At 46.6% G+C, this 16,595-nt stretch overlaps 1 protein-coding gene across 2 annotated transcripts in view; it reads left to right on the forward strand.

The window, feature by feature from the left end:
* The window catches only part of FCRL5 (Fc receptor like 5), a 36,576-nt gene extending 28,206 nt beyond the window's left edge, over positions 1-8,370 (forward strand). The window contains exons 11-17 of one of the 2 annotated variants that reach the window (XM_010381266.2): positions 406-681; positions 1,150-1,266; positions 1,934-1,961; positions 2,924-3,006; positions 3,209-3,277; positions 5,877-5,908; positions 5,986-8,370. In XM_010381266.2, the coding sequence (XP_010379568.2) occupies positions 406-681; positions 1,150-1,266; positions 1,934-1,961; positions 2,924-3,006; positions 3,209-3,277; positions 5,877-5,908; positions 5,986-6,075 (695 nt within the window). In that variant the 3' untranslated portion in view covers positions 6,076-8,370. The remainder of the gene's footprint in view (positions 1-405; positions 682-1,149; positions 1,267-1,933; positions 1,962-2,923; positions 3,007-3,208; positions 3,278-5,876; positions 5,909-5,985) is intronic. The other variant, XM_030936412.1, reaches the window with a different exon arrangement.
* Positions 8,371-16,595: the final 8,225 nt, after the last annotated feature.

Below are 16,595 nucleotides of genomic sequence, written 5' to 3' on the forward strand. Positions count from 1 at the left end.
GTGTTAAATTTGTATGACCACCTAGGGCATATGTAGGTGGCTGTCTATCCACAAGCTAATCAGTATGATCAGTCTATTTAAGCTTTGCCAACCTGAAAAATAGAGAAAAGAATGGTACTGTATGGTTGTCTTTGTGTTTAGTTAATTAGTAATGAAGATGAGAATCTTTTTATATATTTATTGTCTATTTGAAGTTTTCAGTGATTTATACGCTTTCTACAGTTTTCTATTGGATATTTTTGTACACTGAAAAGGAACTAGGTCAAAGTAATTAGCTTTATCATCTGCATTTTAATCTACTTTCCAAGATTGAGATATGACTTTTTACATTTATTTATAATACCTTTTGTTTCCTACAAATATGTTAGAAGCAGAAACGGCTGTTGACTTTTTGTTCTCTCTCAGTTCCAGTGTCTCGCCCCGTCCTCACCCTCAGGGCTCCCAGGGCCCAGGTTGCGGTGGGGGACCTGCTGGAGCTTCACTGTGAGGCCCTGAGAGGCTCTCCCCTGATCCTGTACCGGTTTTATCATGAGGATGTCACCCTAGGAAATAGCTCGGCCCTCTCTGGAGGAGCGTTCTTCAACCTCTCTCTGACTGCAGAACACTCTGGAAACTACTGCTGTGAGGCCGACAATGGTCTGGGGGCCCAGCGCAGTGAGACAGTGACACTTTATATCACAGGTAAGCGTCCCATGCCTGGGCCACAGATGCGGACAAAATGTTTCCTCCGCGGACCCTCTGATAACCCTCACAGTGCTTGACCAGGAAGGCACTCCTCAGGGACAAGTAACACAGCTGGCAGTTCTCTAAACTGCTACATTTCCTGAAGTGCTTCTGAAGTGATAGTGTTGGGGCTGAGAGTGCGGGTTGGTGGGCTGCGGGCAAGAGCATCACTGACTTTAGAGCTCCTCACTTGGCTGCCTCCTCTCTCACTGGCCATCGGCCACCCTGACCCTCGACACTTGCCTCAGGCGCAGAGACGGCTTCCTCACAAAGATGGGAGTCATCTTCTGTGCCACACCAGCCCCTGCTTAGCTGCCGGGGCCCTGCTCACCTAGGTTCACCCTCAGGCCCAGGCAGCAGCTTCCGGGGATGGGTCGTTCCAGACAACAGCCTCTCCCTGACTCATGCACGGAGTCTCCCCCTCAGGCCTGACCGCGAACAGAAGTGGCCCTGTTGCCACAGGCGTCACCGGGGGTCTGCTCAGCCTAGCAGGCCTTGCTACTGGGGCACTGCTGCTCTACTGCTGGCTCTCAAGAAAAGCAGGTGGGTGACTCTGGGCACACCTTGGCTTGAGTTCATGCCCTTCCCAGCAATGCTCCCTTGAGCCTCATGCTGCCTTTGTGACCATCCCAGGCTGGCAAGAGCTCATCTGCTCTGTCCCTCAATCCTCTTCCTTTCCCGCTGGGTCCTCCAGAATTTCTTTTACCAAATGCACAGCTTCCAAAACAGACGTCTTGATGAGATGTAGTTTATCCAACATCATAAACTGCAGAGTGTCTTCCTCTTGACCCTTACAAACCCCCCACCCACCCCCACCCCACAACGAATGGGAAGGGGAGGAGAAAAACTCAGAGAAATAGAAATGAAAATAGAAACCAGATAGGATTTGGTAATTTTCCGATTTTTTAAATGTATACTATTTTTATAGCTGATCAAGTCAAGTTTTCCTGCCTGCAGCTACCAATCATTATCTTTAAAATCTCCAAGTTAAAGCTTATGGATTGTGGACTCCTGTTTCACATCATAGCATACCCCTCTGGCAGGGTTAGTAGTTTTTGCCCAATCTGCTACGTCCCTGGGGCACAACAAAGAAGGATTCAACCTTCAGTGACAGCAACTCCTGGCAGTTTCTAAGTGAGCCTTGCCTGAGCTGTGCCCCACTGAGGGTCTCTTCTTACTGAATCCAATGTTCCTCTGCTTTCCTTTACAGGGAGAGAGCCTGCCTCTGACCTCTGCAGGTAAGAGCTGAGCTGCATTCCTGTGTGATTAGTGAAATGTCCACAGGGTGGAAAAATGGAATTGAATCTGATGATTACCAAGAGCACAGTTTCTGCCAGGTGCTGCTGAGCTGGGATGTGGCCACTACCTGTTGTACCTCCCTGGGGATATCTCAAGGCAATTCCCAGGACCTTTGCATCCACCCTTTGGCAGTATAGGCTGTTTTCTCATCAAGTGTTAATTGCCTTTTCATTTATTAACCCACATCCTTGGACCATTGTTGGCTCGGTTGTCTGAGTGACCACTAAGACTACCAAGTCTTTCCATGTCTTGGGATGACCTTAGCTCAGTCAACCTAGAAATCTCTGGAGACGCTGATCTCATCAACACCTCTTGTGATAACAACCGAGAAGATGGAGCCACGCAACTTGGCCACCCAGAGAGGTCACTCTGCCAGCAGGAGGTGGTCCCTATGAAGAAGGGGCCACCAACTTGTATCCCAAAGGCTGACTTTAGGAGCCACAAAAAGGCTCACAGCTATCCCTGGGCAAACCCACGATAGCAGCATCCAAACCATGCAGAGCACCTCTGAGCCTTCTGGTCACCGATCTCTCTGAGCATGCAGGCTTTGGAGCCAGCTTTGAGACTTGGCTCATCCCCTTTCTGGTTACATGATCTTCATAAGTCACTTTTTGGAGCCTCTGTTTGTTTCAGCTACAAAATGAGGATGAAATAGAACGAACGTCGTATTGTTATAAACATCAGCACAATGCCTGTTACATACTAGATGACCATAAAGCCTGGAAACATAGATAATATGATTATGATTCATAATAGAATGCCCATGGGCCATTTGTCATGTACTTGTCCATGTTTTCAGGCCTGGCAGCCACCCTGCAGTAAGAAGTCACTCACTGGAAGTGATCATTATAGCTACTTTGTCAGGATTCCTAAGAAAGATTCACGTTTCTCTGTCTCACAGGAGCCCTTCAGACTCGGACTCCCAGGAGCCCACCTACCACAATGTACCAGCCTGGGAAGAGCTGCAACCAGTGTACAGTAATGGTGAGGCCCAGGGATCCTGCATTTGGCAGGAGCCAGAGGGCTGATGCGGGAAATGGGTGGGGCAGGAGATGGGGAGGGACTATGCGGAGGCCTAGAGGGCTCTAGTCCTTCCAGAGAAGAGACTCTGGCTGGGGGAGGAGGAAGTGTCTCTAACAAGAGGCAAGAACCTCAGCATCCTCTGAAACTTCAACTTCTTTCTAAGTAAATCCTAGAGGAGAAAATGTGGTTTACTCAGAAGTACGGATCATCCGAGAGAAAAAGAAACATGCAGGTAAGACCCGAGGATGTCTCTGTTCTGACCCACCCTCAACTTAGACAATGTAGCTCCGTTTCTACCTCCTCAGCAGTTCTGAGCCAGACAGGCATAGAGCCGCCCCTCCCACTGGGTCACCGGGCTTCTTAACTTGTGCCTACGCTGCTTCAGGTGAATCCAAGCCTCCCCTGCACTCTCCTTTCCCCATTCTCTGCAGCGGGCCCCAGTATAACCTGAATAACAAAACTTTCTTTTTGGGCGTTCACTTAACCTCTCAGAGCTTCAGTATCCCTATCCATAAACTGTGACTACTTCCCTACTGTCTTAGTCAGTTCTGGCTCCTGTAACAGAGTACCATAAACTAGGTGACTTAAAGAACTAATATCTATTTCTCACAATTCTGGAGGCTGGAAGTCCAAGATCAAGGTGCCAGCATGGTCAGGTTCTTAGTGAGGGCCCTATTCCCAGCTTCCAGACAGATGACTCCTTGCTGTATCCCCCACACAGCAGAGAGAAAGGGAGAAATCATCTCTCATGTCTTATCATGATAATCATCATGACATAATTGTCACCCAAAGGCTCCATCTCCAAATGTCATCACACTGGGGATTAGGTTTTAACCTATGCATTTGGAGAGCAACACAAATATTTAGTCCACAGCACCTACCTACCTGTACTAGTTTCTGATTGCTGCTGTGACAAATCACCATCAACTTGGGGGGATGAAGCAGTACAAATGTATCATCTTACAGCTCTGTGAGTCAGAAGTCTGACACCAGTCTCACTGGGCTAAAACCAACGTGTTGGCAGGACTGTGTTCCTCCCTGGAGGCTCCAGGGGTGAATGTGATCTTGCCTTGTCATCTTCTAGATCCCATCCATTTTCCTGGGCTGATATCTTCTTCCTTTCCCAAAGCCAGCAAAGTCACATTTCTCTAACCATTCTTCCATAGACAGGCCTCCCTCTGACCTCAGCTGAGAAAAGTCCTCAGGTTTTAGGGAGTCAGATGAGTATATTGGGCCCATCTGGATAACCCAGAAAAATCTCCCTGTCTCAGGGTCTGTAATCCTAATCACATCTGAAAGGTCCTCTTTTCCATTAGGGTAATATAGTCACAGGTTGCAGCAATTAGGGTGTGACATCTTTGGGGCCACATGATTACAGCTGCCATGCTATTTCATGGGGTAACTGTTAGGACTAAATAAGAAAATAGGTGTGGAAATGCTGTTGAAACTGCAGAAGATTGAGCAGCTGTGACGATGACTACATGCTGGAGGTCTGGCTGTGTCATCAGACCTCACTCACAGTCAGTGGTTTGAAATGAGGGAATCCCAACCTGGCTGCCTCCTTCCTCTGAGCGGGAAAGAAGAACAAAGTCCTTCGGGGCAGACTTTTCTTTCTACCTCTGCTTCATAAAAAGTGCTGCATGATTTTACCCAGTGTGCTTCCCTCTCTGGTTTTCCAATTTTTCTTGTATAAAGTCAAGTGAATTGTGTTTGTGCCTCATTCTTGGTTCTATAACACCCCTCTGAGACATGTGAACTCATTCACTCTTACAAGCCCCTTTGAGGAATGCGCTGTTACTTCTCCCATTTTACAGATAAGGAAACCAAGGCATAGATACCTTAAATGACTTGCCTGAAATCTTGTAGTCAATCACCAAACAGTCTTCTCCAGAGTCCAAACTCTGGACCAAACTCTGCTTCTTTGTGCAATTCCAGGGAGTCCTGCTGCTCATTCCAAGCCAAAAGGGGAGAGCCTTGTCTGGAGAGTGTCATATTTCTCTCCAGTCTGATGATAATATAACAATAACAATTTATAATACATATTATGTGCTGAATAGTTCCTATTATGTGCCGGGTATAGTTCTATAAGTGCAATAAGTAAATACACTATATTCGTATGGATAGCTTTTAGAACTATAACTGTAGCACTTATACAGAACTATGGCATGCATACATATGATAATAGAGAGAGAAAATGTATTGAATATAGCAATCAGGACTGTACCTGACACATAGAAACTTCTCAACACATGATAGATGATAGAAATAATATATGCACAGACACACCGATACATGTGCACACACATATGTGTAAACTCATATAGCTTCACCACATAACCTTGCAGGGAGAGGATATTTTTATTCCCATCATTTAGATGAGACAACTGAGGCACAAGACATTGAGTGACTTCCCCCAGCTACGGAGGTGACAAGGCAGGTGGCAGGCTCAGTTTCAAGTGGCCTAGACCCAGATGGAGTGTGCTCTCTAAAACTTGCACCCGCCACACCTTCCCAGAACAATAATACCAATTATGCTCAAAGAACTAACAAGATAAAAGACAAATGTCTTTCTCTTGAGAGCCTCTAGGCAGCTCAGAGTAGGCCACGAAGTGTGAAGGGGTGTTGAAGACAGGGTCTGTCAGTGCTGAGAGGCTGAGGGTGTTAGGAATGGAGCGGGACAGAGTGAGCACCAACCAAGAGGAGCGGCTGACTCACCGCACAGAGGTAGAGCGGGCCTCCAGGAGGCTCAGGGCTGGCCTGACAGTGCAGGTCAGTGCAAGGGGAGAGCTCCATGCCAGTCTTCACAACTGAACACTTTCCTCTTTCCACAGTGGCCTCTGACCCCAGGCATCTCAGGAACAAGGTGAGTCTCCCCTTCTGCACGGCCTCCCCCACCTCCAGGCCCACCCTGGTCCTCACACATGTGCCCTTGCCTCCTAGGTTTCCCCTATCATCTACTCTGAAGTGAAGGTGGCATCAACCCCAGCCTCCAGATCCCTGTTCTTGGCTTCCTCAGCTCCTCACAGATGAGTCCACACGTCTCTCCAACTGCTGTTTCAGCCTCTGCACCCCAAAGTTCCCCTTGGGGGAGAAGAAGCATTGAAGTGGGAAGATTTAGACTGCCCCAGACCATATCTACGGGCCTTTGTTTCACATGTCCTCATTCTCAGTCTGACCAGAATGCAGGGCCCTGCTGGAGTCTCACCTATTTCCTAGTTACAGCGCTGACTGGCGGGTTTTTTAATCCAGAGGCAAGGTGCTCCCACCCCAAGGCCCAGCATATCTCCTGGCTTCCTTAGTGGGCTTCAGCTGTGGTTGCTATTCTAAATACTGCTCCCATCACACCCCCACTGAGGGGGTCTTACCACACAAAGGGAGAGTGGACCTTCAGGAGATGCTGGGCTGGCCTAACAGCTCAGGTGCTCCTAAACTCCAACACAGAGTTCCTGCTTTGGGTGGACGCATTTCTCAATTGTCATCAGCCTGGTGGGGCTACTACAGTGTGCTGCCAAATGGGACAGTACACAGCCTGTGCACACGGGACATGTAATGGATCTCCCCACAGGGGCTGCATTTCACACTCCTCCACCTGTCTCAAACTCTAAGGTCAGCACTTGACACCAAGGTAACTTCTCTCCTGCTGATGTGTCAGTGTCTACCTGCCCAATAAGTGGCTTTCATATATCAGGTCCCAGGTACCTCCCATCCTAACAGAAGTAACCCAGCAAGTCAAGGCCAGGAGGACCAGGGATGCAGACAGAACACATACTGGAACATAGGAGGTGCTCAATTACTATTTGACTGACTGAATGAATGAATGAATGAATGAGGAAGAAAACTGTGGGTAATCAAACGGGCGTAAAATCCAGTGTGCTCCCTAGGAAATCCAGGAGGTAGTCTGGCTTCTCTGAGTAAGAAATAATGGAAGAGAAGGAGCTTGGAAGAGGAAACTTTCAGCAAGAGGAAGGGCTTCTCACTTTCATGTGTTTGTGGATCACCTGAGGATCTTGTGAAAATACAGATACTGATTTGGTCGGTCTGCATAGAGCCTGAGACTGCCATTCTAACAGGCTCCCAGGGGATGCTGATGCTGCTGGTCCTGGGACCACAGTGCATGCATATGAGGCCCTGTAGGTCTCAGCAGAGGCCCATAGAGAGGCAGTGTGTGGCTCTGGCTGCCCAGGGCCTAACTCGGTTCACACGGATCATGCTGCTCCCTGGCCAGCCCTTGGCCACAGCACCACCAGCTGCTGTTGCTGAGAGAGCTTTTCTGTGACATGTTGGCTTTCATCAGCCACCCTGGGAAGAGGAAAGTAGCTGCCACTATCTTTGTTTCCCCACCTCAGGCCTCACACTTTCCCATGAAAAGAGTGAATGTATACAACCTGAGCCCTCTCCATTCAGAGTTGTTCTCCCATCTCTGAGCAATGGGATGTTCTGTTCCACTTTTATGAGGTCCATCACACCTTATCTTGATCTTTGCTCCCAGTGGATTGTACAGTGATCACTTCTAAGCCCCATGGCCCTGAAATAAAATCCTTCCAAGGGCATTGGAAGCTCACTCTACCTCCCACATGGCTTTTCATGCTTCTAAGTGTCAGAGCCTTGCCCAGATAGACAGGTTGGGGTTGCTGCCCCAACCTTTCAAGGAGGAAAGCAGACACCTGAGACAGGAGCCTGTATGCAGCCTGGTGCAGCCTTGCGGAGTACAAGGCCAGAGGCATTTGTCATCACTACAAATATGCAACTAACATAGAAGTGGAGCAAAAGAAATGCATTCCCACTGAGGCCACATTTTTAGGCCTAGTTGAAAGTCAAGAAGGACAGCAGCAAGTGTAGGCTCAGGATTAAAGAAAAATATCTGCTCACAGTCTATTCTGGAGGTCACATCACTAACAAAGCTCACACCCTATGCAGCTCTGAGAAGGTGGAGGCACCAGGCTCACAAGAGGAAATTTAAAATTTCTCTTTGGGAAAGTAAGGTATCCCCATCCCAGAATGATAACTGCACAGTGGCAGAACAAACTCCACCCTAATGTGGGTGGGCCCCGTCCAGTCTGTTGAAGGCCTGAATATAACAAAAGGGCTGATTCTTCCTCAAGTAAGGGGGAGCTCCTGCTTTGGGTGGGGACATAAGTTTTTCTGCTTTCAGACGCAAACTGAAAAATGGCTCTTCTTGGCTCTTGAGCTTGCTGGCATTTGGACTGAAAGAAACTACACTATTTGGATCTCCTGGATCTCCAGCTTGCTGACTGCAGATCTAGGGATGTGTCAGCCTCTACAGTCACAAGAGCCAATTTATTCTAATAAACCAATCTCTCTGTATGTGTGCATGTGTATGTGTGTGTATATGTATATGTGTGTGTGTACACAGATGAGGTGTATATCTGTGTGCTTACCTCATGGGTGCATGTGTGTAGACACAAACACACACACACACACAAGCACACACATCCTGTTGGTTCTATTTCTCCAGAGAAAGCTGACAAACACAATGATTAACAGGGATGTGAGAACCAAACGGGCGGGCTAAGCATCTGCTCTCGGGGCTGGACTTCCCTGAGAGGGAAGGCTTCCGTCTTTCGAACAGATTCGTTTTTCTAGTTTGCCGCCTTGTGCTGGTCCTGAGTGAAGAAGAAGGAGAAAGTGAATAAATTCCCCATGCTCTCGCCTGGGATAGGACAGACCCAGTGAAATGGGTCTGTCTGTAATTCAGAATGGACAAAGAGCAAACCGCAGCCTCGAAGATAGTGTGGCCTGGAGTGGATTTGAGTTCTCGAGGGACAAAATCTCAACTGCCCAGCAGAGGTCTCAGGAGGCTCCACAGAGGCAGAATGTTTTCTTTAGGGGGATGGCCCCACATGCTAGGAGAGCAGTATGGCTCTTGTGACTGCAGAGGCTGACACATCCCTAGATCTGCAGTCAGCAAGCTGGAGCGCCAATAGTGTAGTTTCTTTCCTTCCAAATGGCAGCAAGCTCAAGACCCAAGAAGAGCCACTTTGCAGTTTGAGTCTGAAGGCTGAAAAACTATGTTCCAGCCCAAGGCAGGAAGAGTTCCCCCTTACTAGAGGAAGAATCAGCCCTTTTGTTTTATTCAGACCTTCAACAGACTGGATGGGCCCCACCCACATTAGGGAGAGCAATCTGCTCTATTTAGTCTAGTTATTCACATGTTCACCTCACCCGGAGAGACCCTCACAAAACACTCAGAATCATGTTTGACCAAATGTCTGGACACTCTGTGGCCCAGTGAAGTTGACACATAAGCTTAACCATCACAATCACAAAGGCGGTCTCTCGGCTCCACACATTTTTTTGGGTTGTTTCTCAGTTGGTTCAGATCTCTGAGCTGTTACTTTTAGGGTCTCCTCAAAGAGAAGAGAGGCTCGGTTTCCCTCACGTTTGTGGTTAAAAGAAAGCTATTCCAAGATTATGCCCACTTCCTCTTTTTGTTTTGGCTTTTGTCACTTCTCAAAGTCCACCTGTCTCTTTGACAACTAGCTGACCTGTTTCACTGATGGTTAAGTGATGTGATTGTGATGGTTAAGCTTATGTGTCAACTTCACTGGGCCACAGAGTGTCCAGACATTTGGTCAATTTTATCTCAACTAGCCAACCTTATTGTCTTTCCCCTCTTCCAATCTCCTCTGATTAATACTGCCCACTCAACAGAGAGCTTGCCGTAAGAATAACTACTACTTATTAAGGAATTAATGTGTCATACCTTATGCTAAGCTTTTTGCATAAATTATCTTATTTAGGGTGCATAACAGGCCTATGCAATACGTATCCATTACTGTCCCTGTTCCCAGAACGAAGCCGAGTTCAGCTGCATTTTCTCAAGGCCCAATAATGAGAAGCAGACAAACTAGGAAAGAAGGGAGTTTATTGCTGTAACCAGATATAGTGAGAAAGCCAGAGATAATTCCATCAGTCCAACTCAAAGTGTTACAATTTTCTTAGTGTTTATATATGTTGGGGTTATGTGCCTACGTGCGGTATAGCATTTGCTTAAGTCTATTGGTAACTAATTTTGTTTCAACTAGAAGGTCAGAGGCAAAAAAAAAAAAAGAGCTTGCTAAGTCCAATTAAAAGGCCCCCAGTACCTTCAACACCTGTCTACTGTGGTACTGGAGTGATTATTTCTATCTTATCTCCTTTACGGCTTGGTCCGGAGAGCTGTCTTAGACTCTCCAATGAATCTGTTCAAACAGCTGCCTCTGTTACCTTGACTCGTCTCAGATTTCATTGACCAGAGACAGGTCCTGGCTCTAGGTCAATGAATAGGACCAATGACTGTTGGTCCAGAGACCTGCCTTAGACTCTCCAATGAATCTATTCAAACAGCTGCCTCTGTTACTGTGACTCATCTCAGATTTCATTGACCAGAGACAGGTCCTGGCACTAGGAATGTGTGACTGTCTCTATGATTTTGGCTTGCTCCAGGTTAGGGAGAAGCCCATGCAAGACTTCTACTGACCATATGTTTCATTTCCAGCTTTGATGTCTGGGCACCGACTTCCCTAGGTTTAACTATTTGCTCAATGTTAAGGCAGTGCTGTGGAAATCTGTGTGTGTCGCTGGGGTGCTATGCAGGCCTGTCTGTGTGATTGTCATGCAGGCCTGTCTGTGTGACTATCAGGGAGAATTGACCTGCCACATCCCTGTTTTACAGATGATGTAACTGAGACTTAAAGAAATTAGTTTAGCCTAAGACCACACAATAGTAAGTCAGAGCTAGAACTGTGCATCCCCAGAGTCCACACTTAGTCACTTTGCCAAATGTCCTCCATGAGTATTGTGGGCCACAGAGTCCTATTTGGGGAGAGGCATTTGTGAAGCAGGAAAAGAGTACATGAGACTTGGAGCTGGAAGGCCTGGCTCCTGTACAGGCCACTAGCCATTGCTGTTTAGCCTTTGTGAGCTCTGGTTACCTCGTGTATAAAACTGGAAAAGAAATAACAGCTGCTTGACTGAATTATGTATGGAAGGAGGTAAGGTTTGAGTAAACACCATGCAGATGTTCTTGGAAGCAGGTGGGGAGGTGCCTGTGTTTGTTGCAAAGTTTGCATTGCTTTCTGTTTGCCTTTGTTTGTCCCTCCCCTATCATTACAGTGAAGCAGATGCTGAATTGCAAAAGCATACTTCAGAAGAAAATGATGGAAAATAACCTGGTATTCTTTTTAATGTGAGAGGAATGGGAGGTGTGGGAATACATGAATTCAGCATTTCATGGATTAGATGGCAGAAGACATGGGAGAGTAAGGCTGAGAGGCAGGTGTCACTCACTTGCCTTCCTTCCATCTGACCAGGTTGCACTCTCTGTCAGGGTCACTGTCACCTGGCCTCACCAAAAATAGAATGAGCACTGCATGGGAAGGGAAGGAGGAGGTGCTGTGGCCATAACCATAGGGTAACAGAGGTGCAGGGAGGGTCAGGGAATGGCTCAGAAGGACCCTCCCCAGCTGGCCCAGGGACTCCAGGCTTCAGGTTTTGGGGTGTGGGAGTGGCCAGGGAGGGGTGATTGTCTAATTTTCAAGTCTTATTATTAGAGAAGACCTTAAAGGGCATCCTCTTCTTGTACTTTTCTCATATTTAGGCCCCTCTACAGCATCCATGCTGAGACATCAGCCAGCCTATGCTGGAATGCCTCCGGGGTCAGAGAGTTCAGCACCTCACCTGGCCTGAAATAACCGAAGGTTAGAGCTGGAAGGGGCCCTTGGGACTGTCAGGCCCTGCCCATGCTCATGCTTCCTGTCACCCTTCTTATACTCTGAAAGTGACCTCCCTGTCACTCTTAACCTTAAGGAGAGTCTGCTCCTTGTACTTATTAGCCAAACTGCCTCTTTCAGGTGTCACGTTCAATAGCTAAACTGTGGGGCAAGGCAGTGTGGGAGCTCCTCCATTCTCCTCACTATCATTTGCAAATTCCTTCACTAAGCATGTGTTCTTATTTAGTGTGAATTCATATTCAGTGCCTACAACTGAGAATTGCTGATAATTCATCAAGAAGACCCACCTTGTCACTATGCACATCCTCAGTTCTGCCTACAGCTGAGAATTCATATTCATATGTATTCATATTCTGTACCTGCAACTGAGCCAGGTGCTTGCTGTACTAAGTACTTGGAATACACTGGTAAACAAGGCAGATTTTAAAAATTCTGCCCTCAAAGAGCTGACATTCTAGCAGGGGAAACAGACAGTGAACACTAAACATGATAAATATGTAACTTATGTCTTAATTTAAAAGGTGGCATGCGCCATGAAAAATAAGAAATAGAGCCAAATAGGGAGATTAGGATGCCCGGGGAGGCTGCAACAATAAAGAGTGGCCGGGGAAGTCCTCACGGAGAAGGTGATCTGAACAAAGGCATGAAAGTTTCCATGGCCATTTGGACAGCCCATGGGTGTCGGAGGGAGGAGTGCCCCAAGAAGAGGGCATAAAATAGGATCACACCCAACAAGTCTGGGGCTAGACAGCAGAGAGCCACATGGAGGCGGGGCGGGGCAGTTAGGAGTCCACTACACGATCCAGGTGAGAGATTATGACAGTTGAGATGAGGGTGAAGGTTGTGGGGTCAGAAGTGATGGAATACTGGGCATATCTTGAAGCTAGAATATCCAGAATTTTCTGATGGATGAACTGAAGATTCAAGAGAAAGAAACGAAACAACATGATTCCACAATATTTGGCCTGAGATTCTAGAAGGATGGCAACTCCATCCTGAGGTGGAGAACGCTGTGGGAGATGATCAGGAGTTTGGTTTTGAGCAAGTTGCACTTGAGATGTGCATTGGACACGTAGGTGGAGATGTCAAGGAGACAGTCGGCAATGGAAGGCTGGATTCAGGAGGGAGCTCTGGAGATGTACGTGTCAGTCATTGGCATGGAGGATGGCCGGAGGGCATCAAGGGTGTGCATAGTGATGAGGTGGGCCTTCTTGACTACTTCAGAAACATGTTTTGGCTGCCAATTCAGGATGGCCAAATGAGCACCAAAATGTTAGGTTTACCATTTATTGGCCATTGTCCTAACAGTACATATATTGTCTCACCCCATCTCAAAATAACTTGCAAGAGAGTTATATTGTTCCCATTTTACAGATGAAGATGCCACAGTGCTGAGATCCAGTTATCTAAGACCACAGGATTAATATGAAGCAAGGTTTCAAACTCAGGAGGCCCACTCTTAACCACCATGTTATGCTAACGTAGCACACGTTCCAGCAAATCTAAACCTAAGCAATAAAAATAAAATCCAAGAAAGAAAATGTCACAAGATCCATGAGAATGTAGGACTCAGATGTGCCCCAAAAAAATCCAAGCTGACAACTACACAGCAGCCCCAGAAAACAATGCATCCAAAAATCAGAGGACTCGGTGAAGATTGTGCCACTTCCACCAGAACAAGTCACTTCCACTCCAGAAACTATAGAAATAAGAACACAAAATAAAGATTCTAAGCAGGTCTTGGTAGACTCTAAACAATCGGATGAGATGTGTTATTCTTCAATAAAAATTACAGCAAGTAGAATGACAATTAGAAACCCAGGGAAAACAAGACAGTCTAAGAAAGTCATGGTTCAAATTTGATGCAACGGAAGTGTGGGTAACTGTGGATAATTAATGGAGTGGAGAAAAGAGACCTTCATTCACAGAACATTCTCCTCTGAGTGCCCAAAGTTTAATTACATAGTATTTTATTTCCTTTTCTGTGGGCTTAATCACAGTACTTGGTTCTGTAGTGAATCGTGTTTACATAATCATAATGCCGTAAATACTGTTTAAGGGTTTTCAATTTTTATAATCAACTTCAAGCACAGAACACTTAATTATGGCTACTTCAGTATTCAAATTCTGTAAACATGTGCAACAGAAAAGTGATATTATGGCTGATAGAAATCTGGAGGTGAAGAACAGAGGAAAGTCTACATACACTAACTTTGTGTGTGTGTGTGTGTGTGTGTGTGTGTGTGTGTGTGTTTTTGTAGTGGAGAATCAATATAGACTTTTTCTAAAAATAATACATCAAAAAATTGAGATTTGACTGGATGCGGTGGCTCACAGCTGTAATCCCAACACTTTAGGAGACAAAGGCGGGTGAATCATTTGAGCCAGGAGTTTGAGACCAGCCTGGTCAACATGGTGAAACTCCGTCTCTACTAAAGACACAAAAATTAGCCAGACATGGTGGCACGCACCTGTAATCCCAGCTACTTGGGAGGCTGAGGCAGGAGAATTGCTTGAACCCGGGAGGTGGAGGTTGCAGTAAGCCGAAATTACTCCACTGCACTCCAGCCTAGGCAAGAGAGTGAGACTCTGTCTCAAGAAAAAAAAAAAGGGGGGGGCGGAGCAAGATGGCAGAATAGGAACAGCTCCAGTCTCCAGCTCCTAGCGCAAGCGACACAGAAGACAGGTGATTTCTGCATTTTCAACTGAGGTACTGGATTCATCTCACTAGGGAGTGCCAGACAATCGGTGTTGGTCAGCTCTTGCAGCCCGACCAGTGAGAGCTGAAGCAGGGCGAGGCATCACCTCACCTGGGAAGCGCAAGGGGGAAGGGAATCCCTTTTCATAGCCAGGGGAACTGAGACACACACCTGGAAAATCGGGTAACTCCCACCCCAATACTGTGCTTTAAGCAAACGGGCACACCAGGAGATTATATCCCACACCTGGCCAGGAGGGTCCCACGCCCATGGAGCCTTCCTCATTGCTAGCACAGCAGTCTGAGATCTAACTGCAAAGCAGCAGCGAGGCTGGGGGAGGGGCACCCACCATTGCTGAGGCTTAAGTAAGTAAACAACGCCCTGGGAAGATCGAACTGGGTGGAGCTCACAGCAGCTCAAGGAGGCCTGCCAGTCTCTGTAGACTCCACCTCTGGGGACAGGGCGCAGCTAAACAACAACAACAACAAAAAAAAAAAAAAAAAAAAAAAAACTAGCAGAAATCTCTGCAGACGCAAACGACTCTGTCTGCCAGCTTTGAAGAGAGCAGTGGATCTCCCAACACGGAGGTTGAGATCTGAGAATGGACAGACTGCCTGCTCAAGTGGGTCCCTGACCCCTGAGTAGCCTAACTGGGAGACATCCTCCACTAGAGGCAGACTGACACCCCACACCTCACACGATGGAGTACACCCCTGAGAGGAAGCTTCCAAAGCAAGAATTAGACAGGTACACTCGCTGTTCAGAAGTATTCTATCTTCTGCAGCCTCTGCTGCTGACACCCAGGCAAAGAGGGTCTGGAGTGGACCTCAAGCAATCTCCAACAGACCTATAGCTGAGGGTCCTGACTGTTAGAAGGAAAACTAACAAACAGGAAGGACACCCACACCAAAACCCCATCAGTATGTCACCATCATCAACGACCAGAGGCAGATAAAACCACAAAGATGGGGGAAAAGCAGGGCAGAAAAGCTGGAAATTCAAAAAATAAGAGCGCATCTTCCCCTCCAAAGGAATGCAGCTCATCGCCAGCAACAGATCAAAGCTGGACAGAGAATGACTTTGACGAGATGAGAGAAGAAGGTTTCAGACCATCAAACTTCTCAGAGCTAAAGGAGGAATTATGTACCCAGCGCAAAGAAACTAAAAATCTTGAAAAAAGAGTGGAAGAATTGATAACCAGAATAATTAATGCAGAGAAGGCCATAAATGAACTGACAGAGATGAAAACCATGACACGAGAAATACGTGACAAATGCACAAGCTTCAGTAACCGACTCAATCAACTGGAAGAAAGCGTATCAGCGATGGAGGATCAAATGAATGAAATGAAGCGAGAAGAAAAGTCTAAAGAAAAAAAGAAGAAAAAGAAATGAACAAAGCCTGGAAGAAGTATGGGATTATGTAAAAAGACCAAATCTACATTTGATTGGTGTACCTGAAAGTGATGGAGAGAAAGGAACCAAGTTAGAAAACACTCTTCAGGATATGATCCAGGAGAACTTCCCTAACCTAGCAAGGCAGGCCAACATTCAAATTCAGGAAATACAAAGAACACCACAAAGATACTCCTCGAGAAGAGCAACTCCAAGACACATAATTGCCAGATTCACCAAAGGTGAAATGAAGGAAAAAATCTTAAGGGCAGCCAGAGAGAAAGGTCGGGTTACCCACCTCTGAAGGGAAGCCCATCAGACTAACAGCAGACCTCTCGGCAGAAACTCTACAAGCCAGAAGAGAGTGGGGGCCAATATTCAACATTCTTAAAGAAAAGAATTTTCAACCCAGAATTTCATATCCAGCCAAGGATAAGTGAAGGAGAAATAAAACCTTTTACAGATAAGCAAATGCTTAGAGATTTTGTCACCACCAGGTCTGCCTTACAAGAGACCCTGAAGGAAGCACTAAACATGGAAAGGAACAACCGGTACCAGTCATTGCAAAAACATGCCAAAATGTAAAGACCTTCGAGGCTAGGAAGAAACTGCATCAACTAACGAGCAAAATAACCAGTTAATATCATAATGGCAGGATCAAGTTCACACATAACAATATTAACCTTAAATGTAAATGGACTAAATGCTCCAATTAAAAGACACAG

This window comes from Rhinopithecus roxellana, chromosome 8, assembly GCF_007565055.1.
Source record: "Rhinopithecus roxellana isolate Shanxi Qingling chromosome 8, ASM756505v1, whole genome shotgun sequence".
Taxonomy (NCBI): Eukaryota; Metazoa; Chordata; class Mammalia; order Primates; family Cercopithecidae; genus Rhinopithecus; species Rhinopithecus roxellana.